Source organism: Streptopelia decaocto, assembly GCF_964273445.1.
Source record: "Streptopelia decaocto genome assembly, chromosome: 18".
Classification (NCBI taxonomy): Eukaryota; Metazoa; Chordata; class Aves; order Columbiformes; family Columbidae; genus Streptopelia; species Streptopelia decaocto.
The window spans coordinates 1,068,361-1,091,900 of NC_138673.1; the positions used below are offsets into that span (position 1 = coordinate 1,068,361).

Sequence of the window (23,540 nt, forward strand, 5' to 3'; positions counted from 1 at the left end):
AAGGGTGATACAGAAATTGTTCCGAGGTCTCCTGCTAGAGGCTCAGGGTAAAGTTACACCATGGAGCAAGGGAACCCAGCGGTGAACAGCAAAGGAGAGAAGAAGTTACACCGTGGAGCAAGGGAGCCCAGTGGTGAACAGCGCAAGAGAGGAGAAGTTACACTGTGGAGCAAGGGAGCCCAGTGGTGAACAGCGCAGGAGAGGAGAAGTTACACCGTGGAGCAAGGGAGCCCAGTGGTGAACAGCGCAGGAGAGGAGAAGTTACACTGTGGAGCAAGGGAGCCCAGTGGTGAACAGCGCAGGAGAGGAGAAGTTACACTGTGGAGCAAGAGAGCCCAGTGGTGAACAGCAAAGGAGAGGAGAAGTTACACCGTGGAGCAAGGGAGCCCAGTGGTGAACAGCGCAAGAGAGGAGAAGAAGAAGAGAGGGAGGAAAAGGCACCTCTGAAAGCTGAACTTGCATCCCAAGGATGGAGCAGAGCAGACTGACCCCAGCGAGCAGACACCAGCCAGAAGAGAACATGCCAGGAGCTCCCGCACAATCAATACGGTCGTTTTCAACACATCGGAGCAGGAAGCCTAGTAGCGAGTTTCTGTGGCTAACAAAGAACATAAAGAATGAAAGATGCACTCCAAAAATTTGCCAAACAAGCGAAATGAATTGTTTCCATCATGGTTCACTACCGAGAAGCCAGGAAGTTCCCCTGCCGGGCGTTTCAGCGTGTTCATAAATTACTCGGGAAAGGGGAAATTAATGAGGTGACAAAATTTGCAGATGAAACAATATTATTATATTTTTTTGAATTATCAGATCTCAAGCTGATTGTGAGGACTCACACCAAGGGTCTCGGGCTGCCTGGCGCATGGTTTAATGAGCAATGAGACGCCAACGGCTCCCAGCTCCTCCTGGCCACACGTGCTCACCAGCCTTGGCCTCTCCCCAGGCTCATTTCACTTATGGAAACATCAAAAAATGAACCTGGCAAATAAAGTCGAGCATTTTCTGCAGAGTTGGACACGTCTGGGAAAGGGTTTCATGAGCACTGGAGCCAGAGGAAGTGAGGGAAGAGTTGAGACATGGAAAGCAGAAACAGGGCAAAGCAGTAATGAGGGAAGGAATAGAGAGAAGCAAGTTTCCTTTCTTCCAGCAACAAGCAGCCACCCTTTGGGATGTGCTGTACGTGGAACTGCAGCTTGAACGTTTGTGATAAACCGACAGGTGAAATTAAGGGAGTGGAGCATCTCCCGTGTGAGGAAAGGCTGAGGGAGCTGGGGCTCTGGAGCTGGGGAAGAGGAGACTGAGGGGTGACCGCATTAATGTTTACAGATATCTAAAGGGTGAGTGTCAGGAGGATGGAGCCAGGCTCTTCTCGGTGACAACCAATGGTAGGACAAGGGGCAATGGGTTCAAACTGGAACACAAAAGGTTCTACTGAAATATGAGGGGAAACTTGTTCGGGGTGAGGGTGGCAGAGCCTGGCCCAGGCTGCCCAGGGGGGTTGTGGAGTCTCCTTCTCTGCAGACATTCCAACCCGCCTGGACACCTTCCTGTGTAACCTCATCTGGGTGTTCCTGCTCCATGGGGGGATTGCACTGGATGAGCTTTCCAGGTCCCTTCCAACCCCTGACATTCTGTGACTCTGTGATTCTGTGAAAGTGACGTGCCTGGGAAACAATCATTCTGATTGTAAGGACAAAATGATAGGCTTGAAAATAGCTAATTCAACTGAGAGAAGATCCTGGAATCATTCCAAAACATTTTCTAAAAGCATCGCACTATTTGTGTTCACTGCATATATATTTCTTTTCTCTGGAAGGGATAGGAAAAGAGGACAGGGGAATACTGTCCGTGATACACAGTGCATTTGGTAATGGCCACTCTACCTCAAAATGAAAAAATGTAAAAAATACAGAGGTAGCAAATGTAGATGGGTAGCAACAAGGTGTGGAATAGGTTGCGTGTAAGTAGAGTCTAGGATGCTCCACTCAGAAGAGGACAGAGTGTTGTAAAATTGTGAATATTGTAAATAATATAGAGTTCACTGCTCTTCTTAATGCAAGGATCAAACCACTGCCAAGTAAAAGGTTGAAAGTGAACAAAAAATGTTCTTTTCACAGCCCCAGAGCTACATTCCCTGATGAAAGATGATGTGGAGGTGTAAAAGATCCAGAAAGCGGTGTGGGCAAGATCCATCCCAGCTGACACCCAAGTGTCCTGACTGTCACCTCCGGCTCAGGTGGCCCCAAAGCCACTGCTGGGGTCTGGGAGGACAAACCCACCTTGATCTGTTTCCACTGGGCTTTTTCTCCTACCTTGAAGCATCTACCATATTATACATAAAAGTCATCTGCACAGAAGACAACATTTTGGAGGGACCAAGTTTAACAGCATGAACTGGATTCCCTGGAGAAATAAACATTGTCGCAAATCTCTTATTTTTCACTTGTAGGTAAAGACACCTTTGACTTCACATTCTCCCATGAATGTAAGAAAATTATGCTTTTAAAGCCAGCAAAGCAAGTCACTCTTCTACACAAAAAATTCTGACCTGGAGGGAAATGGTGACAAATCAAACCATTTCTGAAGGCAGGTACCCACGCTGCTCCGTGCGCCGATGGAAAAGGTTCAGCGCTATCTAATACACTAATAAACAACTTACATGGAATTAAACTCTTGACTCAGGCTTTCATACTTCCTTTAAATCTGGCTCCAGGCTTTGATGTCCAATAATTAAACCGATCAGGTGGTTTAGCAAGGCCGGGTTATCGTGCTATCTCTGCAGGAGCTGCAGCGCCATCGCTCCCCGTTGGCCTCAGCTCCTTCCTCTGCACGTTTGCGAGGTCGCTGGACACCATGGAACAGCAAAGATGCAACACAATAATCTGGATTTGCTCGGCTCCATACACTGTTATGTCCATATAAACACTGACTGAGCACTGTCCAAGTAAGACTGGAACGGTTTTAGCAGGCCATAATAAAGAGAAAAGGCATTATCAGCTTGACTTTTGTTCAGTTATCCGAATTTACAACCGGTTTCTCATTTGATCCTGACCTTCTAGTCGATAGCGGGCAAAAGTACATCGCGTTGGTGTGGGATTGCAAAGCAGCCATCCCCTCGCTTTGTGATGGGATCGCACCACGGCAATGGAGCTGGCTTATCGCGATCGGCAGATCAGGACGGTGAGCTCTGAGGATGCACAACAAAGCTGGGTACTGGCTGAGCCAATCTTAGGAGAGCGTACCACATCTGGCTTCAAGCGGCAAAACTGCTTCTTAGTTTGTTTAATGTAGAACCTTAATTATTGTGTTTTAGTCATAAATTCCTTTATGGTTTGTATCTTATATATACTGAAAACTTTTTTTTCCCTATGTTGCTCTGCATTGAGCCAGAGCAGAGGCAAACACTGAGTTTATAACACTTGGATTGAATTTTTTGGGGGGCTAAATGTTTTCAGTGAAAGAATCACAAAATCCCAGAATGTCAGGGGTTGGAAGGGACCTGGAAAGCTCATCCAGTGCAATCCCCCCATGGAGCAGGAACACCCAGATGAGGTTACACAGGAAGGTGTCCAGGCGGGTTGGAATGTCTGCACAGAAGGAGACTCCACAACCTCCCTGGGCAGCCTGGGCCAGGCTCTGCCACCCTCACCAGGAACAAGTTTCTTCTCAAATTTAAGTGGAACCTCCTGTGTTCCAATTTGCACCCATTGCCCCTTGTCCTATCACTGGTTGTCACCGAGAAGAGCCTGGCTCCATCCTCCTGACACTCCCCCTTTATATATTGATCCCCAGGAATGAGTCACCCCTCAGTCTCCTCTTCCCCAGCTCCAGAGCCCCAGCTCCCTCAGCCTTTCCTCACACGGGAGATGCTCCACTCCCTGCAGCATCTTGGTGGCTGCGCTGGACTCTCTCCAGCAGTTCCCTGTCCTGCTGGAACTGAGGGGCCACAACTGGACACAATATTCCAGGTGTGGTCTCCCCAGGGCAGAGCAGAGGGGCAGGAGAACCTCTCTGACCTACTGACCACCCCCCTTCTAATTGGCCTCACCATTGGCCATTGTGGACCTCCATTGTGGACCAGTACCATTGGCCTCACCTCAGTGTTTGACGATGTCACATTTCCAGACATCTCTGTTGACACAAGTTGTGTCTTTGGGGAGAGAGTTCAGAGAAATTAGTGCTTTTTTTCCATTTGATGCTCTGAGGAACTTTTAATGAATGACCTGAGATGATAATATGTTGAAGTGAGGGCTCTGTGCATGTGGGCCGGACACCAAGATCTTGCAATAAATGAACAGAAGAGCAGAGGAAATCAGGCACTAGAGAAGGCAGTTACTGAAATGAAGGGGAAATACACAGACTGATGCTTATCTTGTTAAATCATGGTGGAAAACAAAGGAAAACAAAACAGCAGAATGAAGAGAAACCCAAGGATATCAGCAGACAGGTGCAGCCTGGGTGGAAATGACGGATCTGTTTTTCCCTGTTAATATCTCTGAAAGGCGGTTGGATTCCTGAATTTACTCTGAGCTCTGGCACACCACCAAAATTTAAAGATGAAAGAGAAATTACTTTGAAACTCAAATTTTTCCCTCTCCACCAGTGCTCACAGCCATATTTTGTGCAGAAATCAGTGCTGGACTTGACCTAATCAAGTGAGCTCTTATTTTCCTACCAGATGACATTTCTGCTTTAAAACCTGCATGATTTGTATATTGTAAATCTTCATCACTGCCACAGTTACAGACAAAATGACCCAGATTCCTTCAAAGCTGATGAACACATCGCTAGGTCGGGCCTAACAAGAAGAATAATTTCAATTAAAAAATCTGATAAATAAGGTATTTCAGTTGCTCTTTTAGTCCAGCATGTTTAATTTCTCAATTGAAGAGAGAAAAGGAAATTTGATAAAGATGCACTTTCTTAATTAAAAATTCATGTATGATAACAGCCAGCTTCAAATATTCATATGGACAAGACTCCACACACTTTAGTAACCACAGGTGAGCCACTGGGTGAAGAATAAATCAGAATGGCATTCGATATGCACATACATCATTCTGGTTTCTTCACCCTGCTCTAATCACATAAGTTTAATCATTTAAATGGAACTGAAACAACATAATTTAAGAACTGCCTATTTAACTGGCAAAGTCAATCAAATGGGGAGAAACTTGGATCACTTCTCCCTGCCAATCTTGCTGTAGATAACACAAAGTCCTGCACCACCATAAATAACGTCAAAAGCCGAGCGATCAGCTCTGATGTCTTGGCCACGTGGGAGCAAAGGACATTTTAGTACGTCCAGATATAGTCACAGACACCGATATAACACCAGAGCACATGGCTCAGAAAATACTCCAAGGATGAGGGACTTACACCCTTGAAAGCACCGACTCTAAAAACAACCAAAGGTCGATGGAAGGACAGTGTCACGGGGAAATAACAGTGTGATAGCATGGTCAAAAGGTCAAATGTGATCCTCTGAGTAGAGTTTAGCCTGAGGAGACCAAAGATCACAGGGATTGCCATAGTGGATCAAAGGAAATCCTTCACACAGGCCCAAGCTACAGACTGGGCTGTATGGCCATGAGACAGCCAGACCATCACCAACCTCTCCAGATATCGTGGTCCCTCCACCAGAAGAAAGAAAACCTACAATTGCACACAAAATCTTCCTAAATCTTCTATGAGAATGGAAAAATGGCCAAAAAAATCCCAAAAGATATTCAGTGCCAGCAGCTTTCACCCAGGTTCTCCAGGACTTTCTAGGTCCTACATAAACTTTAGAGCAGCACAGGAATATTCACAAAACATCTCCAGTTCTTTGGCCCACCTGCTGAAATCCATGTTCAGACAGATGCATAACCAGACCTTCTAAGCTGTTAATAATCTCTCAAAGTGCTTGACATGGTCAACAGAATTAAACAACCATAAGGAAGTTTGCCTTCCTGGAAACCTCAGGCTTCCCATTACCTCATTCTTCTTGTTTCCTCAAAGCAGTGTGTCCACCCATAAATACCACTGTTTTCATTTTACCTTTTTTCCCCCTCACTTCCTAAATCATGGCACAAGGATCAGGTTACTGCTGTGGAAGAAGGAAAAAAGTTTACCATCATTAAGCTGCCTTCTTTGAGATGCACGTTGTCCGTATGTGTGTATTCTGTTGGGTAAGTATGGATTGATTCTTCATTGTGGACCTGCAACTCATCCCAACCACAAGACTTCGGTGGATGTGGAGACAGCAGTTAATGTGGATTCGTACAACACATCTCAAAACAGGCAATTACTATCACGTTATCTTATTTTATTCTTCAAATGACAATCCACATCCATATTCAGAAGGTAACTCCGAGCAGTCATTCCCTCTCTGGCTCTCCCCACATGTCCGTGGGGAGGGGCGGCTCAAGCGTTTTAGATTCATCTGCAAACCACAATCTGCCTCATTTGGCACCATTCCTGGGAGCATCGGCAACGGTACTGAGCTCCACATGCCAGCTCTGCAGATGCCAAGAATGGATACGTCCTCTGGAGAGGCCATTATACAACTTGACCTTCAATGGAATCTACTGATGGCTGGAGGCACGAACACTTCGGCAGTATCAGAACATCTCCTGATACAATATGTGATGCAATTACTGGTATCACTGCGCCTCCTTATCTCCCAGTTGATGATACAAATGAACAGAGGCCACCGGACAGGTTTGGTTCTGCGCAGGCAGGAAGGAGATGGTCTGCTTGACATCAAACGTCTGAGGAGACATTCCGCTTCGTCCATGAAGGTCTGGGGTTGGCTGGGGGGAATGGAAAGGCTATTTTCTGGCTCCAGCGAAATTGAGATATGACCTCAGGAAAGCATATAAGAAACCTTATCTGGGAAGGGGGAATCAAGACGTTGGATATCAGACAATTAGTAGTGGGTCTTTCCTGCCCTCTGGCAGAACTTGCTACCAGGAAAGTCACATTTAAGAACATGGTTAGAATGATAAACAAGATGCCACAGGCTCATGTTATCACGCTGTCTGGATGGTGAGACCCTGCTTAAGATCTGATGCTGAGACAGAGGTCATCACTCTTTCACCAAAGCTCCATACAGAATTTTAGGACCACAGGGTCAAAGAAAAATGTAAATCCCTCAGGTGGACAGAAATAGTTGCTCAGGTATGTGTGCTGATGTAATCTATACGTTACGGCACATCAGTCCCAGTGAACAATCACTGAAATATGGGTCTCTGAAGGGACAACAGGTCTGAGATGAGACAGGCTTCTCCTAATAACAACCATTATCTGGCATTGAAATCTAGAGGGTCAGAGGACAGACCGGAGCAAATGCCGTGACTTCTGTGTGAGCTGGCCCACAATGGGCAAACTCCCCTGATAACTCTGGCTTCAGTGTCTCGGCCTGTCCTGCCGTCTGCAGGGTCGTCACAAACGCATCTCACCTTGTCTTGCAGGCTTTCAGGGGAAGGAGGGTTAGACAGACATCAGTTGATCCTTCAGACTACAGAACCAAGGATGTGTTTACCAGGAATGCAAGGACCACGCTGAGCTCCAGGCAATGGACCCAGTCCTTGTTGGCATCTGAGGAGAAGCAGTCAATTTTGCAAACCCCACGGCTTCTCCAATGTGTCCCCTCAGCTCTTGTCCCCTATTTCCCATTTGTGGTCTGCCAGCTGAAGCCATTTGCTACCCCTGACATGTTCGGCATTCCCCACGCCGGGCTCCCAAGCTCCACGACTTACAACGGAAAAGACAGGACCTCAGAACGTCTTGTTTGGCATTACCTGGACAATTTTAAAATGCCAATGGTATGGTTGGCAAGGGTTTGGAACTATTTTTGACTTAACACATCAACTGGCCTTCCTAGTGACCAGATTCCTGATGTTCTCAGGTGATCATGATGCACTCCCTAGGCAAGAAGAGAGGTATTATAGACCTGCAACAGACCTGCAAAAACCCCACCTTTCTCTAATGCATAGAGAGACTCTTATTTCAATCACAGGAATATCTGACTGTTATTGAGATCTGGTTATTACAAAGTGAAGCCAACACCCAGAGCACATACGCCACCCAAACACTTCAGTAGGTACCAAAGAGCCAGAGTCTGTATCCAAAATGGGGATGAGGAAGGGCAGAAATGGCAGAAACAGGTGGAAGGAGTAAGACCTGGATTATATCCAATCTGGAGCACAGGAGCTGGGATTGCAAGGTGCACTCGAACACTTGAAGGTTTAGGTATAAAGAATTGTCAGTGTTTTGCCACAGGTTCTATTAGATAATTCAGCATTGGCTAATGTTGTTAGATAGGAATAATTCCTGACAAATGCACTCAATATTGGGGTCTTTCTTCCCATGCCAAAGATTTAGGATTCCTACAAAATTCAAGTAGCACAAGAGTTCTTGCCTGACTTACAGACCTGGTGTGTCCTACTAGACCAAAGTCTATGCCCTTGAACAAGGTCTTCCATAAAGAAGACACTACAGGAGAAACTGAGATCTAATGTAACTCTCAAGAAATACTTGAAAAATTATAAAAGGGTATCAAGCATATTTCACTATATATTTCTCTTTAGGAAGACAAGATTTCTAAAGCCCCACTGGCTGAACCGAGCCAGGAGTCACAGGAGACACATGCAGTGTTGTCCACCGAGCAATTCTCACTATTCCTGAAGAGCTGGAACAAGGTCATCCCGATATTAAGGAGAAATATACGCAATTGAGCACTTCATCTAATCACAGATGGAGAGCGTGCAGCAAGCAAAATTCAATAAAAATAGTCAATAAATAATACTTATCCACCCTGCTAGAAGCTGGTTGTACAAACACTGGACTTTGCTTAAACTGGAGTGTTCATGATGGGGTAGCACAATTCAGGATGAAAGTAGTTGTCCAATCTGCACTGAAAAGTGTAGAATACTCACAAAAATTAAGAGGGTTTTGTGTGTGTTTTTTTTTTTAAACAAGATCCTGAGAAATCTTAAAGACATCTCGGTACACCTGCCAGACAGGAAGATGGACTTTATTCCAAAGGGTCACAACAAATGTATGGGGGATGACCATCATGAAGAGGCGAAATGTAGCTACAGAGCTCTGAGAACTGGTAGTGAAGGTTTACAACCAAGAACTTCCACGTCTCATCCTGCGCTCATGAGATGCGGCCAGCTTGACCCTAGCACACACGGGACTGTCTGCCTGTGCTGCTGGGGTGAGGTTACGGTGCTGTTTCCAAGGAATGCTGGATTTCCTCCTCCATTAATTACGCGTTTCAGGCGCTAAGTACGCACAGCTGGACACAAAGATGGACAAAAGTCAGAATATACAAGCAGGGCCCATCCAGCCATTCTGAGGAGCAGGAGCTGCTCTGCAAAATAAGAACCTATAGCAACATATGGGTTGATATTTCATTAGGTGAGTACAATTGCTCACAAACACAGGCAGGGAGCACACCTGGCTACATTACAACAGTTACTATCACATCAGGAGCATTTAAAAAAATAAAAATAAATCCCAGCAGATTGAGGGGAAGGAGGGTTAAAAAACGGTACAGGCAGGATGATGTGAAGGCCGAAGTGTCAAGGGCATCAAACAGTGATTAACAGCACCAGCTGAGGGCCACGTGTTGAGATTTGTGATAACAGATCCCAAGGAACTGCACAGTGCCTTCTCAGTGAAGGGACAGCTGAGCTCCAGTGCAGTAATGGACAGTGAACTCCAGGCTGGTTGGGTTGCAGGAGCTCTGTAGATCTGCTCTGCTCACGCAGGGTCACAGAGCAGATCACACAGGTGGGTCCAGGCGGTTTGAATGTCTCAGAGCAGGAGACTCCACACCCGCTCTGGGCAGCCTGGGCCAGGCTCTGGCACCTCCCAGCAAACAAGTTTCTGGTCATGTTCACATGGAGCCTCCTGTGTTTCAGTCTGTGCCCGTTGCCCCTCACCCTGGCGTTGGGCACCATGAACAGAGTCTGGTCCATCCTCTGACACCCACCCTGAGCTATTGATCCATTGATCAGATCCCTCTCAGCTTCTCTTCTCCAGCTCAACAGCCCCAGCTCTCTCAGTGTCTCCTCAGCACAAAGATGCTCCAGACCCCTCAGCATCTCTGTGTTTCTCCACTGGTTTCCCTCCAGTAATTCCTTGCCCTTCTTAAACTGGGGAGCCCAGAACTGGACCCAGAACTCCAGATGTGGTCTCACACCAGAGCAGAGGGGGAGGAACAACCTCCCTGACCTGCTGGTCACACTCCTCCTCGTGCACCCGCAGGATGTGCTGGTGGCAGTTTTTCCACGGAGACTCACCCAAACAGAGCAGGGTGGGCTGGAGGGGCTGATGCTGGGAAGGGGTTCTGTAGAACACAAGAATATCAGAACAGCAGCGTGGATTCAGACCACAGATCCATCCAGCTCATGATCTTTCCTGTGACAGCTGCCAACGACAGATTTCTGCAGCAGAGGTACCAACAGACAAGCATGTCAGGCTTCTCCCAGGACACTCTCCAAGCCAGAAACAAGCTGCATTTTATCCACTGAGGCAAAACTGGTACCGGTTATTTAACAGCCACTGATGGAATCTTATCCCATGTATTATTTCCAGTTGTTTTTTGAACTTCTCTAAACTTTCAGCATCCTCAGCAGTTCCTGCAGCAAGGAACCTCCAGCTGAATTGTGCACTATGAACGGTGCTTCTTTCGGTCCTTTTGAACCCGGCACTACCACGTGACATCCCAGTGTTTTCATACTGAGAGAGATAAAGAGTCAAGCCCTGTTCATGACTCTCCGTATTTTTTCATGTCACCCTTTGGCTGTCCATTTTCCAGCCAGAAGAATATTAGGCAAGAACCTCACACAGTATCCAACATGGGGATGTATCTTGGTTAATACAAGAGCATAAAAATAAAGCAAAAATATGCATTTTGGAAATTCAGCTATACCTACCCAAATGTTACAGCTCTTGACTCCTTCACATCCATTTATTACACCCTGCATTATAGTTCCTACCAGCTTGCTCCATAGGGATTTTACAGCACACTGGTCTGGGCTTTTGTGGATGACTTGGAGCCCAGAGATAAACTCGTATCACATCAGCCACCTTCCAGTGATTTTAAACACGATACATAATTAATGATTAAACAATTTCACCCTCCACACCTCTCGGGTGAACACCGTCTGATCCCAGCGATAATGTTAATTTTGTCTATCTACATCAGCATCTCATCTACAGACATTTCAGCTTGAGACAGATGAAAGCACAAAAAGAATTGCATCCGTTTTCCTGTCATTGCTTTGGCTGCCCTAAGTGCATCTTTTACATTTCAGGTTTGTGTAGGTCCTACAGACTGCCAGGAAAACTTTCTGCTTCTGATGTGGCTGAAGAGTACCTGTTATTAGTTATCTCATCATTTGCACGTTACTTCTGGTTTCCTCTTCTCACTGTGTTTTTACCTTGTTCCTCTTTTTTCTCATTTTATATATATATTATTTTTTTGCTTTCCCAGGATGCTTTCATGTACTTTCTTACCCTTTTCTTTAGGTATGTTTGATACCCTTTTAGAGTATTTCTTGAGAGTTACATTAGCTCTCAATTCCTCCTGTAGTGTCTTTCAGTACCTCCATGCCAGCTGCAAGGATGCAACTCTTAGTTGGCCTCTCAGATTCTTTTTAACAACCTTCTGCCATTTCTTGTAACTCCCCTTTCTGAATTAAAACATAACTGCGAAGAACTTTTTGGCCTCTCAGTCAACATCTCTGCAGGAACAGAACACATGGATGTCACTGTTAGAGAGCGTCTTTTCAACAGTGACATTTTGAGTGAGCTACTGGGGAAGGCCGAGGCCAGTGTTGCTTCTTCCTGTCCTGGTTCCATGGCCGGCAGCTCTCTGAAGTGGGATGGATGTCATTGAAGGTTCCCATAACCCTTGATCCCCTTCAGCCCACCAAAGTCACCGGCCGCTTGAGGGTTCCACAATGTCACATGGAGCCAAGATGCTCCACTCAGCCAGAGAAAGCTGGGGCTGGTTTCCTCGGGGAAGGCCGAGCATGGACCTGTCCCATGGGCATTTCCGGGCCTGGTTTTATGGGGAAAGCAACCGCCAAAGAGGTGACCAGCGATGGAGCACGAACACTCGGGCTGGCACCAACTCAGGCCATGACCAGGTATAACTGCTGTAAACAACACACAGCGATTTCTCAACCAAGAACCTACATGAATTATTGCAATGATCTTTTTTAACGTCCTGCTTGTAGGAGCTGCAAGTTGTACAAGGACATGGGGTTCGTCCATCACTCAAATCAGATATCTGTGTTGCTCGTGGAGGTATGTGCTTTGTACAAAGTTTGCAGACAACAGTTTCTGGTACAGCCATCTTCCTTTTGAGAGACAAAACACAGGACAGATGTACTCAAAGGAGGCAACAGAAAGAGCAGATGATCATGGAGAAGGATGGAGGAGAGCAAAGTGCTGGAGACAAATCACAGAATCATTCCAGTTGGAAAAGACCCTCAAGATCATCGAGTCCAACCATAACCCACTCCTGGCACTGCCCCATGTCCTGAGAACCTCATGTCCATCTGTCCAGCCCTCCAGGGATGGTGACTCCAGCACTGCCCTGGGCAGCCTGTTCCAATGCCCCACAGCCCTTTGGGGAAGAAATTGTTCCCAGATCCAACCTCAGCCTCCCCTGGCGCAACTTGAGGCCGTTTCCTCTGGTCCTATGCCACCAGGCATTGGTCTAAACAATTTTGTGCACCAATAGTGGTCAAGAAGACCACATACAGAAAAATGACAAGAATAAACAGTGTTCTGAGCAAAAGGGAAGATGAAAATGATAAAAGATAAAAGAAACTTCAGAGAGCAGATGGGTAGAAAAAAATAGCTGAGTGGAACTATATGACTTGAGGTATCTTATATGAATGAGACCAGAGGAAATAGAATAACGGGGAAGACAGTGACATTTTTTGGCCCTGAGGAAATGTTTAGACAGAAATCTCTGGTGCTGACATTCAGGGATATATGTGCACCCAGAGCATGGCTAGAAATGAGGACCACTATTCAAATAAGGTATTTACAGAACAAAAGAGTAACTGAGGTGCAGCATGACAAGCAGAAAAGGGGGAACCCTCATAGCCTTCAGGATCTTCATGAGGTTCCACTTCTTTTGGAATAAAACTGGCTTAGTGAATAAAGTTATTAAGATAATTTTGCAAGTACTGTGATTCAGGACTGAAGCAGTAACAGATACACACGACGGCTCTCTCACTGCTTTAAAACATGGCCAGTGCAGGGTTTCTGAAGTTGTATTTCTACACCGGATGGTGGTCTAAACAGATTATCTTGCTAAGCATTAATTCAAATTGACATCGGGGGTGACAGGAATTGCCACCATGCCCTCTTCATTATTTGACTTGAGGATGCTCCCTGTTTTTAAACAATTTGAAAGCAACATTTTTGTGCAGGATCCTGCACAAAATGCAACTAATGAAAGAACCAACATTCTCCCATCACAACCCAGATCTCCTTGGTTGGCTTTTCTGCTCTCCCGTGTGGGAATCTCCCCAAATCCTCTTTTGGTGTCTTCCCCACCCCTGCTCTGCTCTGATATTGGGCTTTTGTCAGGAAAACAACCTCCCATCTGTAATAGGACCAGAGTGCTACTTATTATTCATATCTGGATCCAACTCAGTCCCAATGTCTCCCCAGGTTCCTGCAGCGTATCCCGTCCCCAGCTGAACAGAGACCCCATGGAACAACAGTTCCTGACGGGGTTTAGATGTAGGACGTCCAAATTCTGTTCTGTCGTGCAATTTTGAACTAGAATTCACATACCTTTTGTCAAACGATGGCAAATTTAATCCCCAAACTGCTTTACTTACATTCAAAATTAACGTGTAATAACTCAACTTGGTAAAAAAATTGTGTTTCATGGAGTTTATGGTTTAATTCCACTCCCTAGTCTTAATTTCTGTATATGACCATCCATTCCATTTCTGCCACTGTCCCGACGCTGTGCACAGTAATACGCATTAGATTAACCCATTCAATCCCTGGAGACCGAATTACCGAGATGAAGAATAAAAGAGAGATCAAAGCGCCGCTAATGCCCTTAACTCACCCTTTCGGGTTAGGGAAGCAACGAGGTGAGAATCCATCTGTTGATGGAGGCAGATGATTCATGTCTCAAGCTGCAGAGGAAGAGGATACACACCCAAAATCTGTGATAATTTGAATGAGGTGGCTGCGGGGGGAAGAGAATCTTCCACTTCAACCTGGTGACCTGTTCCAGGAGCAGCACACACAACCTCCGCGCTCGCCAGACAAGATTCTCTCTACTACTTTGGAACACCAACCCGTTTGTTATAGTGCCTTGTTTGGAGGTAAAACCAATCCCTGACGCTCCTTAAAGAAAGAGGAAAAGGTCCCAACCGACTCTTGGCCGCCGGGCGCCCAGGCTGTGCTGGCAGCGAGCCCGAAGCTCCCAGGCGTGAGATGTGATCACAGAATCACAGAATCACAGAATCGACTGGGTTGGAAAAGACCTCAGAGATCATCCAGTCCAACCCTTGGTCCAACTCCAGCCCATTGACTAGATCTGGCACTAAGTGCCATGTCCAATCTCAGTTTACAAACCTCCAGGGCCGGTGAGTCCAGCACCTCCCTGGGCAGCCATTCCAATGCCTGACCACTCTCTCTGCACAGAATTGCTTTCTAATCTCCAGCCTCAATTTCCCCTGGCAGAGTTGAAGCCCATGGCCCCTTGTCCTATTGCTGATGCCTGGGAGAAGAGACCAATCCCCACCTGGCTAGAACTGCCCTTCAGGTAGTTCTAGAGAGCGCTGAGCTCACCTCTAAGCCTCCTCTTCTCCAGACTAAACAAGCCCAGCTCCCTCAGCCTCTCCCCATAGGGCTTGTGTTCAAGTCCCTTCCCCAGTCTTGTTGCTCTTCTCTGGACCCGCTCCAGCACTTCAATCTCTTTTCTGAGCTGAGGGGCCCAGAACTGAACACAACACTCCAGGTGTGGCCTCCCCAATGCAGAGCACAGGGGAAGGATCACTGCCCTTGTCCTGCTGACCACGCTGGTTTGGATACAGGACAGGAACCCATTGGCCTTCTTGGCCACCTGGGCACACTGTTGGCTCATGTTGAGCTTCCTGTCCATTAGTCCCCCAGGTCCCTTTCTGCCTGACTGCTCTGCAGCCACTCTGTGCCAGCCTGGAGCGCTGCAGGGGGTTGTTGTGGCCAAAGTGCAGGACCCGGCACTTGGCCTTGTTGAGCTTCATCCCATTGGAATCGGCCCATTTTTCCAGTCTGTCCAGATCCCTCTGCAGAGCCCTCCTGCCTTCCAGCAGGTCGACACTCCCTCCCAACTTGGTGTCATCAGCAAATTTGCTGATGATGGTCTCAATCCCCTCATCTAAATCATCAATAAAGATGTTAAACAGGACTGGACCCAACACCGACCCCTGGGGAACACCACTAGTGACTGGCCGCCAGCTGGATGCTGGCGATTCCTTAACGCAGACTCAAAGTGTCATGGGCAAATGAAAGGCAGCACGACATCCCTGTTCCTTACAGCTGGGGAAATAGGGGGAAAATAAACAGGTGTTTAAAAAAATAAACCGTGGAACTCAGAGAGGAGAGACCACCATAACCATCCACACCATTTCTGCCTATTTTATAGCCTGTGCTCCTACCTGTGTCTAATCTCCAGACCCAGAATGAAAACCCAAAAGTGTCCTAAAATATGAATGTGCACTGCTCGAGTGTGATATATCCCCTGTACTGAGGTTCGGCTGACAAGTCTGCTTTGTTTGTAAATCAAAGTTTTGTATATTTGACCCTTGGCAACCCCTGCAACACTAATTTCATGATACTGAAGACACCCAGACCTGAAGATGAAACTACCCTGCACATTTTCCATTGCACTGATTTGTTACTCTTGTCCTTTTAGGTTCAAATTTGCTTATTTTCAGACTGAGACTTTTGGGGAAAGTCCATGGCAAACATTTAGGCATGTTTGAGAGCTCTATGCCTGGAAAATTACAGAGATAGGATACATAAAAATGCATGCCAATTTTTGTTCCAAATAAAGTCTAATCCACCAGAGCTCCCTTTGATCATACAAAGTTTGTGATGTTTGTATGATTTGGATAATTCCGAAAGTTTTCATTTGAAAATAAGGGATTTGTATGAGATTCCGAACAGACTTCCATAATCTGTACAAAATGCCTGGTAAAGCTGCATGGAGGCACAGAACAAAAAGTGATTTCTCTAATGGTTCAGCACCATTCAGCCCCCAAACCCAGCCTGGCCACAGCCACTGGAAACGACTGGGGCCAGTTTCCCCCTGTCATCTCACCCCTCTCCGCGTTTATCTTTGGGAAATCACACAGAATCCCAGAATGTCAGGGGTTGAAGGACATGGAAAGCTCATCCAGTGCAATCCCCCCATGGAGCAGGAACACCCAGATGAGGTTACACAGGAAGGTGTCCAGGCGGGTTGGAATGTCTGCAGAGAAGGAGACTCCACAACCCCCCTGGGCAGCCTGGGCCAGGCTCTGCCACCCTCACCGGGAACAAGTTTCTTCTCATCTTTCAGTGGAACCTCCTGTGTTCCAATTTGCACCCATTGCCCCTTGTCCTGTCACTGGTTGTCACCAGAAGAGCCTGGCTCCATCCTCCTGACACTCCCCCTTTCCATATTGATCCCCATGAATGAGTCCCCCCTCAGTCTCCTCTTGTCCAGCTCCAGAGCCCCAGCTCCCTCAGCCTTTCCTCACACGGGAGATGCTGCACAATGTCCCCTTGCTCCTTGGCTCTGTCCCCACTGGCTGTGCATGGTACCGGTTGCTCCCCCAGCGCTGTGGGTTTAACCTGCAGACTGCTGCACTTGGCTTTGCTGCTTCTCTTCAGCCCCACGCCATGAAATCACTTGGGCCACCAGAGCTGTGGCCTTTTTAATACTGAAAATCTTCCTTTCAGGGTGGGTCTGCACCTACACGTGTCATAAATAATTCCAGCGGGATGACGACCAGCGCCAGATGGTGCATGGAGAGCATTCAAGAAACATGCGAGGTGGCGGAAGATTTAGCTTTAAAGTCCTTCAAACTCCTTTTTAAGCAGAGAGCAGCGTCCCACCGCACACTTTCCGACTGGGAAAGAGCCAGCCCGCAGAGCTCCAGCCCAGGCTCTGCCTGTGCCCAGGAGGGGGACAGAGGTTCAGAAACAGCCACTAAGCTCAGCTTTTCCCAGCACGTAATTCCAGCTCACACTCCTCATTCTGATCTGGGTTTCAGTGTCTCACCTTTCAGATACACTTACATCCTACACTAATACTATGTTAACCCACGCTGCAGGTTATACTGTATCCTACGCTAACCTATAATAATGCTCTATGTCCAAATTTTAAGAGATCTGTCTGACCCACGTAGTTTCCCGCACACTATTTGTCTTGAGTTACTGCTGCCTTTTCAACTCAATGCCCTGTGTGGTTCCCAAGACAACTTCTCCTTTCCTGAGTAGTATCTATGTCACATCTAAAGACATTTTTTAGGCTGTAAGAGCCATTCTCACTGTTCCACTTTAGTGCAATTTCCCATTTTAAAAGTTTGTGTCCAAGTTCCACTTTTTGGCACTTAGGCAGCGAATTTCCCTATTCTGCAGTCAATACAAGTGGCTCAATTCTCGCCAGCTTTTGAGTCAGTTCTTGCACGTTACTTAACGCTAAGTCAAGAATCTCTTTCTGTGTACTCTAGTACTACCTGTTCCAAGAGGCAGAAACTGCTTCTTTGAACTCACCCTTATTGTGCTATCGGACCAGTTTATTCACAGGTAATTTAAGTCACCATTATCATTTCGTTAGACTTTCCCACTTCTTTGATCTCTGTCAACATTATGCACTCAACATCCTTTTGTTGATCCAGGAGCCAGCAGTATAGAAGACGACTAATATATTTACTTTCTTATGGGCTGGGAGCGCAACCCTCTCTAAGCAGTTAAGTAGGTGATTATAACTCTCCAATCACACTCCGAGTTGCAACATCGGAAACACTCTCCATTTCCAGGATGATCACGTTGCACCAATTCCAGTGGTTAATTAGCATTGGTGTCAGAAACATGCACCATGATTCTTTTCTGAATATGTTTGATTTTCAGCTTTCGAATTGTGCACAACACCCAAAAACAATGATTCGGGATCCTCCTCTGATTTTCACTTATTCCACCCTAACTAGAAGATTGACTTTGACTTTTATATTTCTAACAATTTATTTCTTTGAGGGGTAAGAAGATAACCCTTGCTTTGGGGTTCGGAGCCTTGAGGGAGTTTGTTCTGCGTTCTCATGGGTTTTTTCCTGCAGTCATAAGCTAAAACAACGTGCTTGGTGGGTAAATGCGCGTTGACTTTCTCCTCCAGTCAAGTAACTATGAAACTGCTGAGATTACATGGAAATGAAACAGAAGTATCGTGAGAGTTGCGGTAAAATAACGCATGTTGGGAAAACTGATTATATACTTTTATCTACTTGCTAAATAAAACTGTTGGACTGTTCTACGCATCAATAAGGTTTTTCTACACGTGAGAATGTGAAGTGATTGATCACTGCTTTGCCTTCTATATAGGAGAGTATTTGGGTTCAAGTCTCTCCAGTGGCTCTGGAAAGACTTTGATTGCCAAGATTCCCTTATTTTCCTGTCTGTCTTCAAACAAGCACCGTCAACTCTCTCCAGTATCACGTGAAGACTGAGCTTTGGGCCAGAAGGGAACTAAGATTTATGCCCTGAAATCCACTAAAAGAATAGTGAAAATAGCGAAAGTGGGGGCTGTAAAAATTGCATTAGGGATGATATGAAAGGGAGTTGATCTGGGAAACAGCACCAGGAGCTGCAGTTCAGAGGGCACGTGGGTTCATGGGCTGCTCATGGTTTGCCAGTTGTCAGTGAGATCAAGGATGTTCTTTCTCACCTACTTGTCTAAAGGGTTTGGTTCTTTCACCTCTAAGGGTGGGCAGTTTTCTGACTTCTTGGGGACTTTTTCCATGTAATCACAGAATAGTTTGTGTTGAAGGGCCCTTCCCAGCTCCCCCAGTGCCCCCCCTGCCATGAGCAGGGACATCTTCACCAGCTCAGGGTGCTCAGACCCCGTCCAGCCTGGCCTGGGATGTCTCCAGGGATGGTTCAGCCACCACCTCTCTGGCCAACCTGGGCCAGGCTCTCACCACCCTCAGGGCAACAATTCCTTCCTCATGTCCAGCCTGGATCTCCCTCCTTTAGTTTAAAACCATCACCCGTTGTCCTATTGCAATAGGCCCTGCTCAAAAGTCTGTCCCCATCAGTCTTATACCTTTTAAGTCCAGAAAGGCCGCACTAAGGTCTCCCCGGAGCTTCTCTTCTCCAGCTGAACCCCCAGCTCTCTCACCTGTCCCCAGCAGAGCTGTTCCAGCCTCGGGTCATTCCTGGGGCTCCTCTGGCCCCTCTCCAGCAGGTCCGTGTGTGTCCTGTGCTGAGGACCCAGAGCTGCACCAGCACTGCAGGGGTCTCACAGAGTGGGGCAGAGGGGACAATCCCCCTCGCCCTGTGCTCCTGCTCGCCGCCGCTTTCCCCAGAGCCACACAGGTCACTGCAACCAGCGCCCTCAACTTCCAGCCATTTGGAAACCGCAAGCGAGTTCCCAATGCTGTTTCTCCCGTGTGAGGCAACAGTCGATGCTCAGAGCATGTGCTCTCTGAACACACTTGAAGCCGATTTCTGTCAGAAGTCCAAGGTGTTGGTTTTTTGACCTATAAAGTCTGAAGCGGCTCTGCCTACCTGAGAAATTCCTCTCCCTTTGCATCAGCAGCGCGGTGCGAGTGCCAGAGGCAGCGCTGCTGGGCAGGCAGGGCCAGGCAGGGCCAGGCAGGGGGCAGGTAGGGGGCAGGTAGGGGTGCAGGGAGGGGGCAGGTAGGGGGCAGGGAGGGGGCAGGCAGGGGGCAGGGAGGGGGCAGATATGGGTGCAGGGAGGGGGCAGGTATGGGTGCAGGGAGGGGGCAGGCAGGGGGCAGGGAGGGGGCAGGGAGGGGTGCAGGGAGGGGGCAGGTATGGGTGCAGGTAGGGGGCAGGTAGGGGTGCAGGGAGGGGGCAGGCAGGGGCAGGCAGGGGTGCAGGGAGGGGGCAGGGAGGTGGCAGGTATGGGTGCAGGGAGGGGGCAGGTATGGGTGCAGGGAGGGGGCAGGTATGGGTGCAGGGAGGGGGCAGGTAGGGGTGCAGGGAGGGGGCAGGGAGGGGGCAGGCAGGGGCAGGCAGGGCAAAGGCTGCCTGCACAACCACCACTCACCCGCCAACCCAAAACCAAGAGAACCGGCCACAGGGGCAAGGGATGGAACACGACATTGCAGTTATTTTATTATAGGTAAAGAAGAGATTTTTCAAGTTGGCTTCTGAGAATGTAACACACTATGGTCAAAATCCATTTCTGTGGATGAGCCCAGAGAACGTGGCAGGGAGAGACAAAACCCAGAAAAATGTTAGATTCATAGAATCATTTCAGTTGGAAAAGACCCTCAGGTTCATGAAGTCCAACCATAACCCACCCCTGGCACTGCCCCATGTCCTGAGAACCTCATGTCCATCTGTCCAACCCTCCAGGGATGGTGACTCCAGCACTGCCCTGGGCAGCCTGTTCCAATGCCCCACAGCCCTTTGGGGAAGAAATTGTTCCCCACATCCAACCTCACCCTCCCCTGGCGCAACTTGAGGCCGTTTCCTCTGCTCCTGGCGCTGGCTACTTCTGGCACAAGTACATTTGGTGAGGCTCCATCACTTACGTGCTGGATTCCCTATATTAAATTAAGAATGTATTTCTAAAAGTGTACTGACCAGAACACTATGAAGATAATTACAAGTTAAAGAGACCTTTACTTGAATACAGGGCTAGTTCTGCACCACTTACCCTGAAGCGATGTCCTTACTCCGCTGCACTAAGAGAACACAGCTTTGGAAACAGGCAGTTTGCAGTTTGTGTTCCGCGATGGGCACGAGGGCCGATTGCACCTTACAGGGTCTGACAGGACACAGACCACCTATCCAAAAATGGTCTAGAATCTGGACTTCCTTAACTCATCAAGATAATCACGTTATGTACCTAAATTGCATGCACAGAACCTGTTGTGAAGGTAGATGTGACCAGGCTTAAGTTCTTTTAAATAAGAATCCCCATTACATCAAAGTCAAACGCGTGACCTAATGTTTTTGGAAGAGTGGGATGTTGACAACCACATGTAAACTGAGATGTGCCAATAAAGCCTAATTCAGGTGTATTTTATATCTGACTATCTAAATGTGAATTTAAAATAATTTCTTACTTACTTCGTACTTTAAGTTAGGGCTCCGTTTCCCATTTTGTCTCTGCAGAGGCAGGAACCCACCGCAGGATCAGGACCCAAACCATCGAAATGCCATTTTACATTCCGAGTTTCGCTGTGTAGTGGCAGAATTGGAAACGGCACCATAAGACACACACGGGATGTCCCCGGCACACCTGGCAAATCCTTCCCGGGACAAACATCCCCGACATCGCCGCCTCAAACCGGACCCGGAGGATCTTCCGCGCTGGATCCGGCGGATCGGGGCGGGATCGATCACCTGCGCACACGTCGAGGCCTGAGAACCCCCCCGGCGCAGACTCAGGTCGGTGCTTCCCCAAGCTGCTCCGCTTTGAGGATGATTTTTTAAAGCACGAAGCCCATTTGTAAACCCAACACTACTCACAACTTAGTAATCGAAGCACCTCGTCAGCACAGCTGTGACAGCAGGACGTTCAAACATCCCACTGTGTGTCACCCACACACATCCACACATCACACCACGGGATTTCAGCCCCCCGTTCCCAAAAGGGCCACGCTCTACCCTTTGCGCTCGGTTGCAACACCGCTGTCGTTTTTGTAAGGAATAAATATTGACTTTCCTGGACATTGCCTCACAACAGAACAGGACCTCCAGTACATTTGTCTCAGGTATTTTATATATATATATATAAATATATAGTTTTACAGCACAGCTTTCGTTTGGAGTAGTTCAAAAGGTGTGGAAAACCAGGCTTTATAAAGGTCGCAAATCGCCCGTTTTCGTTTTCAGACAGGTGCCCATGTTCTAAAGCTGGCTCGACTGTATTTCTTTTATTATAGGACTATACAAAATTGATTGCTTTAATTTAAATTTCCAAACTACAAACGTAATTAATATTACAACATCCCACATTTGTCAAGTCAAGTCTGGAAAACGCCGTGCAAAAACCAAGATGGAATATTAACACAGCCTGCTTTGTCATTCCTTGTTCTCGAGAATAAAGCGCACGACTACCAAGCAAATTACCAGCAGAAATGACCAGGTCTTGAGAAACGGAGCTCAAACCAGCACGCGCGGGACACCAAACCGCTCAGCTCCACCTTCAATGGCATCTCATGACATGCTCTGCCGTCCTTTCCTTAGGAAAGGTCAGAAAGCAGCACTAATTTCACTTATCAAAACACACGGTGGTGACACCACAGGAAGCGGAGTCTGGGTAACATTCACCGTTCGGGTACAGGCAACACACACGACAACAGGCAGCAGGGTGGGTAATTCCACGGGTGAGGTCTGGGTGTGTTTGAGCTGTAACAGAGCCCCGCTGTTAGCAGAAGGGAGCAGGAAACCTTACGGATCTCACACACACACGAAAAGTCACGCTTTCCGACGGATGTTTAGTGTCCCAACGTGTGACTCAACACACTCGGCTTTATAACATCAATTAAGATACGCAATAATCTCCATGGGATCAACCGACCACAGCCAAAATCCGGCATTAATACGAGCGCGGCTACGGACCGTGACCGAGCGGGGGATCGAGCGTTTGCACAAACCAGCGAGCAGGGGCACAAAGGAACGAAACGTGCAGGTGGACGGTTCACACACAAAGCGCCTCGTTCCTTCGCTTGGACATCTGCAGCCAGGAAATAAAATCAAACGCGCTGTGCTGGGAGCTGAAGCTGAAGGAGAGACCGGGGGAGAGACCAGGGAGAGGGCGGGAGAGGGCGAGGCAGACGGAGCGGGTAAAACAACGCTGCTCTTACCTGCAGCAGTTTTCCTTCGGCCGGAGTCACCTCGGCGACGTTTGCAAACTCCCCCTCCAGTATGATGGGCTCCACTTTGAGGGGGATCACGCGAATGATGGCTTTCTGTGCCGCCGCCCGCTCCGACTCGACCGCCGCCGCCAGCCCCTTTTGGCCCAGTCCCGCCTGCAGCGTCGCCATGAGCAGCCAAGGCCAGAGGAGAGCCAGCTGCAGCTGGGGGCCAGCACTCATGCTACCAGCTGCAGCAGCGGGCTCGGGCCACACATACCGCTCGGGAACGCGTCCTCAGCCCGCGGCGGAGCTCCGGCGCTCGGCAAAGCCCGTCGGGTTCCCGGGCGCGCGGTCCCGGCGCCGGGGAGGTGGGAGGAGGAGGAGAGCGGGGCCAGCGCTGCTCAGCGGGCAACCGCGGCGGCTCTCGCCATCGCCGCGTCTCTTCCTCGCTGCCACGTGCTCAAAGGCCGCTGGGAG

The 23,540-nt window shown here is 48.0% G+C and overlaps 1 protein-coding gene across 1 annotated transcript in view; it reads right to left on the reverse strand.

Annotated features, from left to right (window-relative positions):
* The window catches only part of RNF43 (ring finger protein 43), a gene marked incomplete at its 5' end in the record, with an annotated part of 62,779 nt that extends 39,476 nt beyond the window's left edge, over positions 1 to 23,303 (reverse strand). The window contains one exon of the mRNA XM_082068551.1: positions 23,073 to 23,303. Within this exon, the coding sequence (XP_081924677.1) occupies positions 23,073 to 23,303 (231 nt within the window). The remainder of the gene's footprint in view (positions 1 to 23,072) is intronic.
* Positions 23,304 to 23,540: the final 237 nt, after the last annotated feature.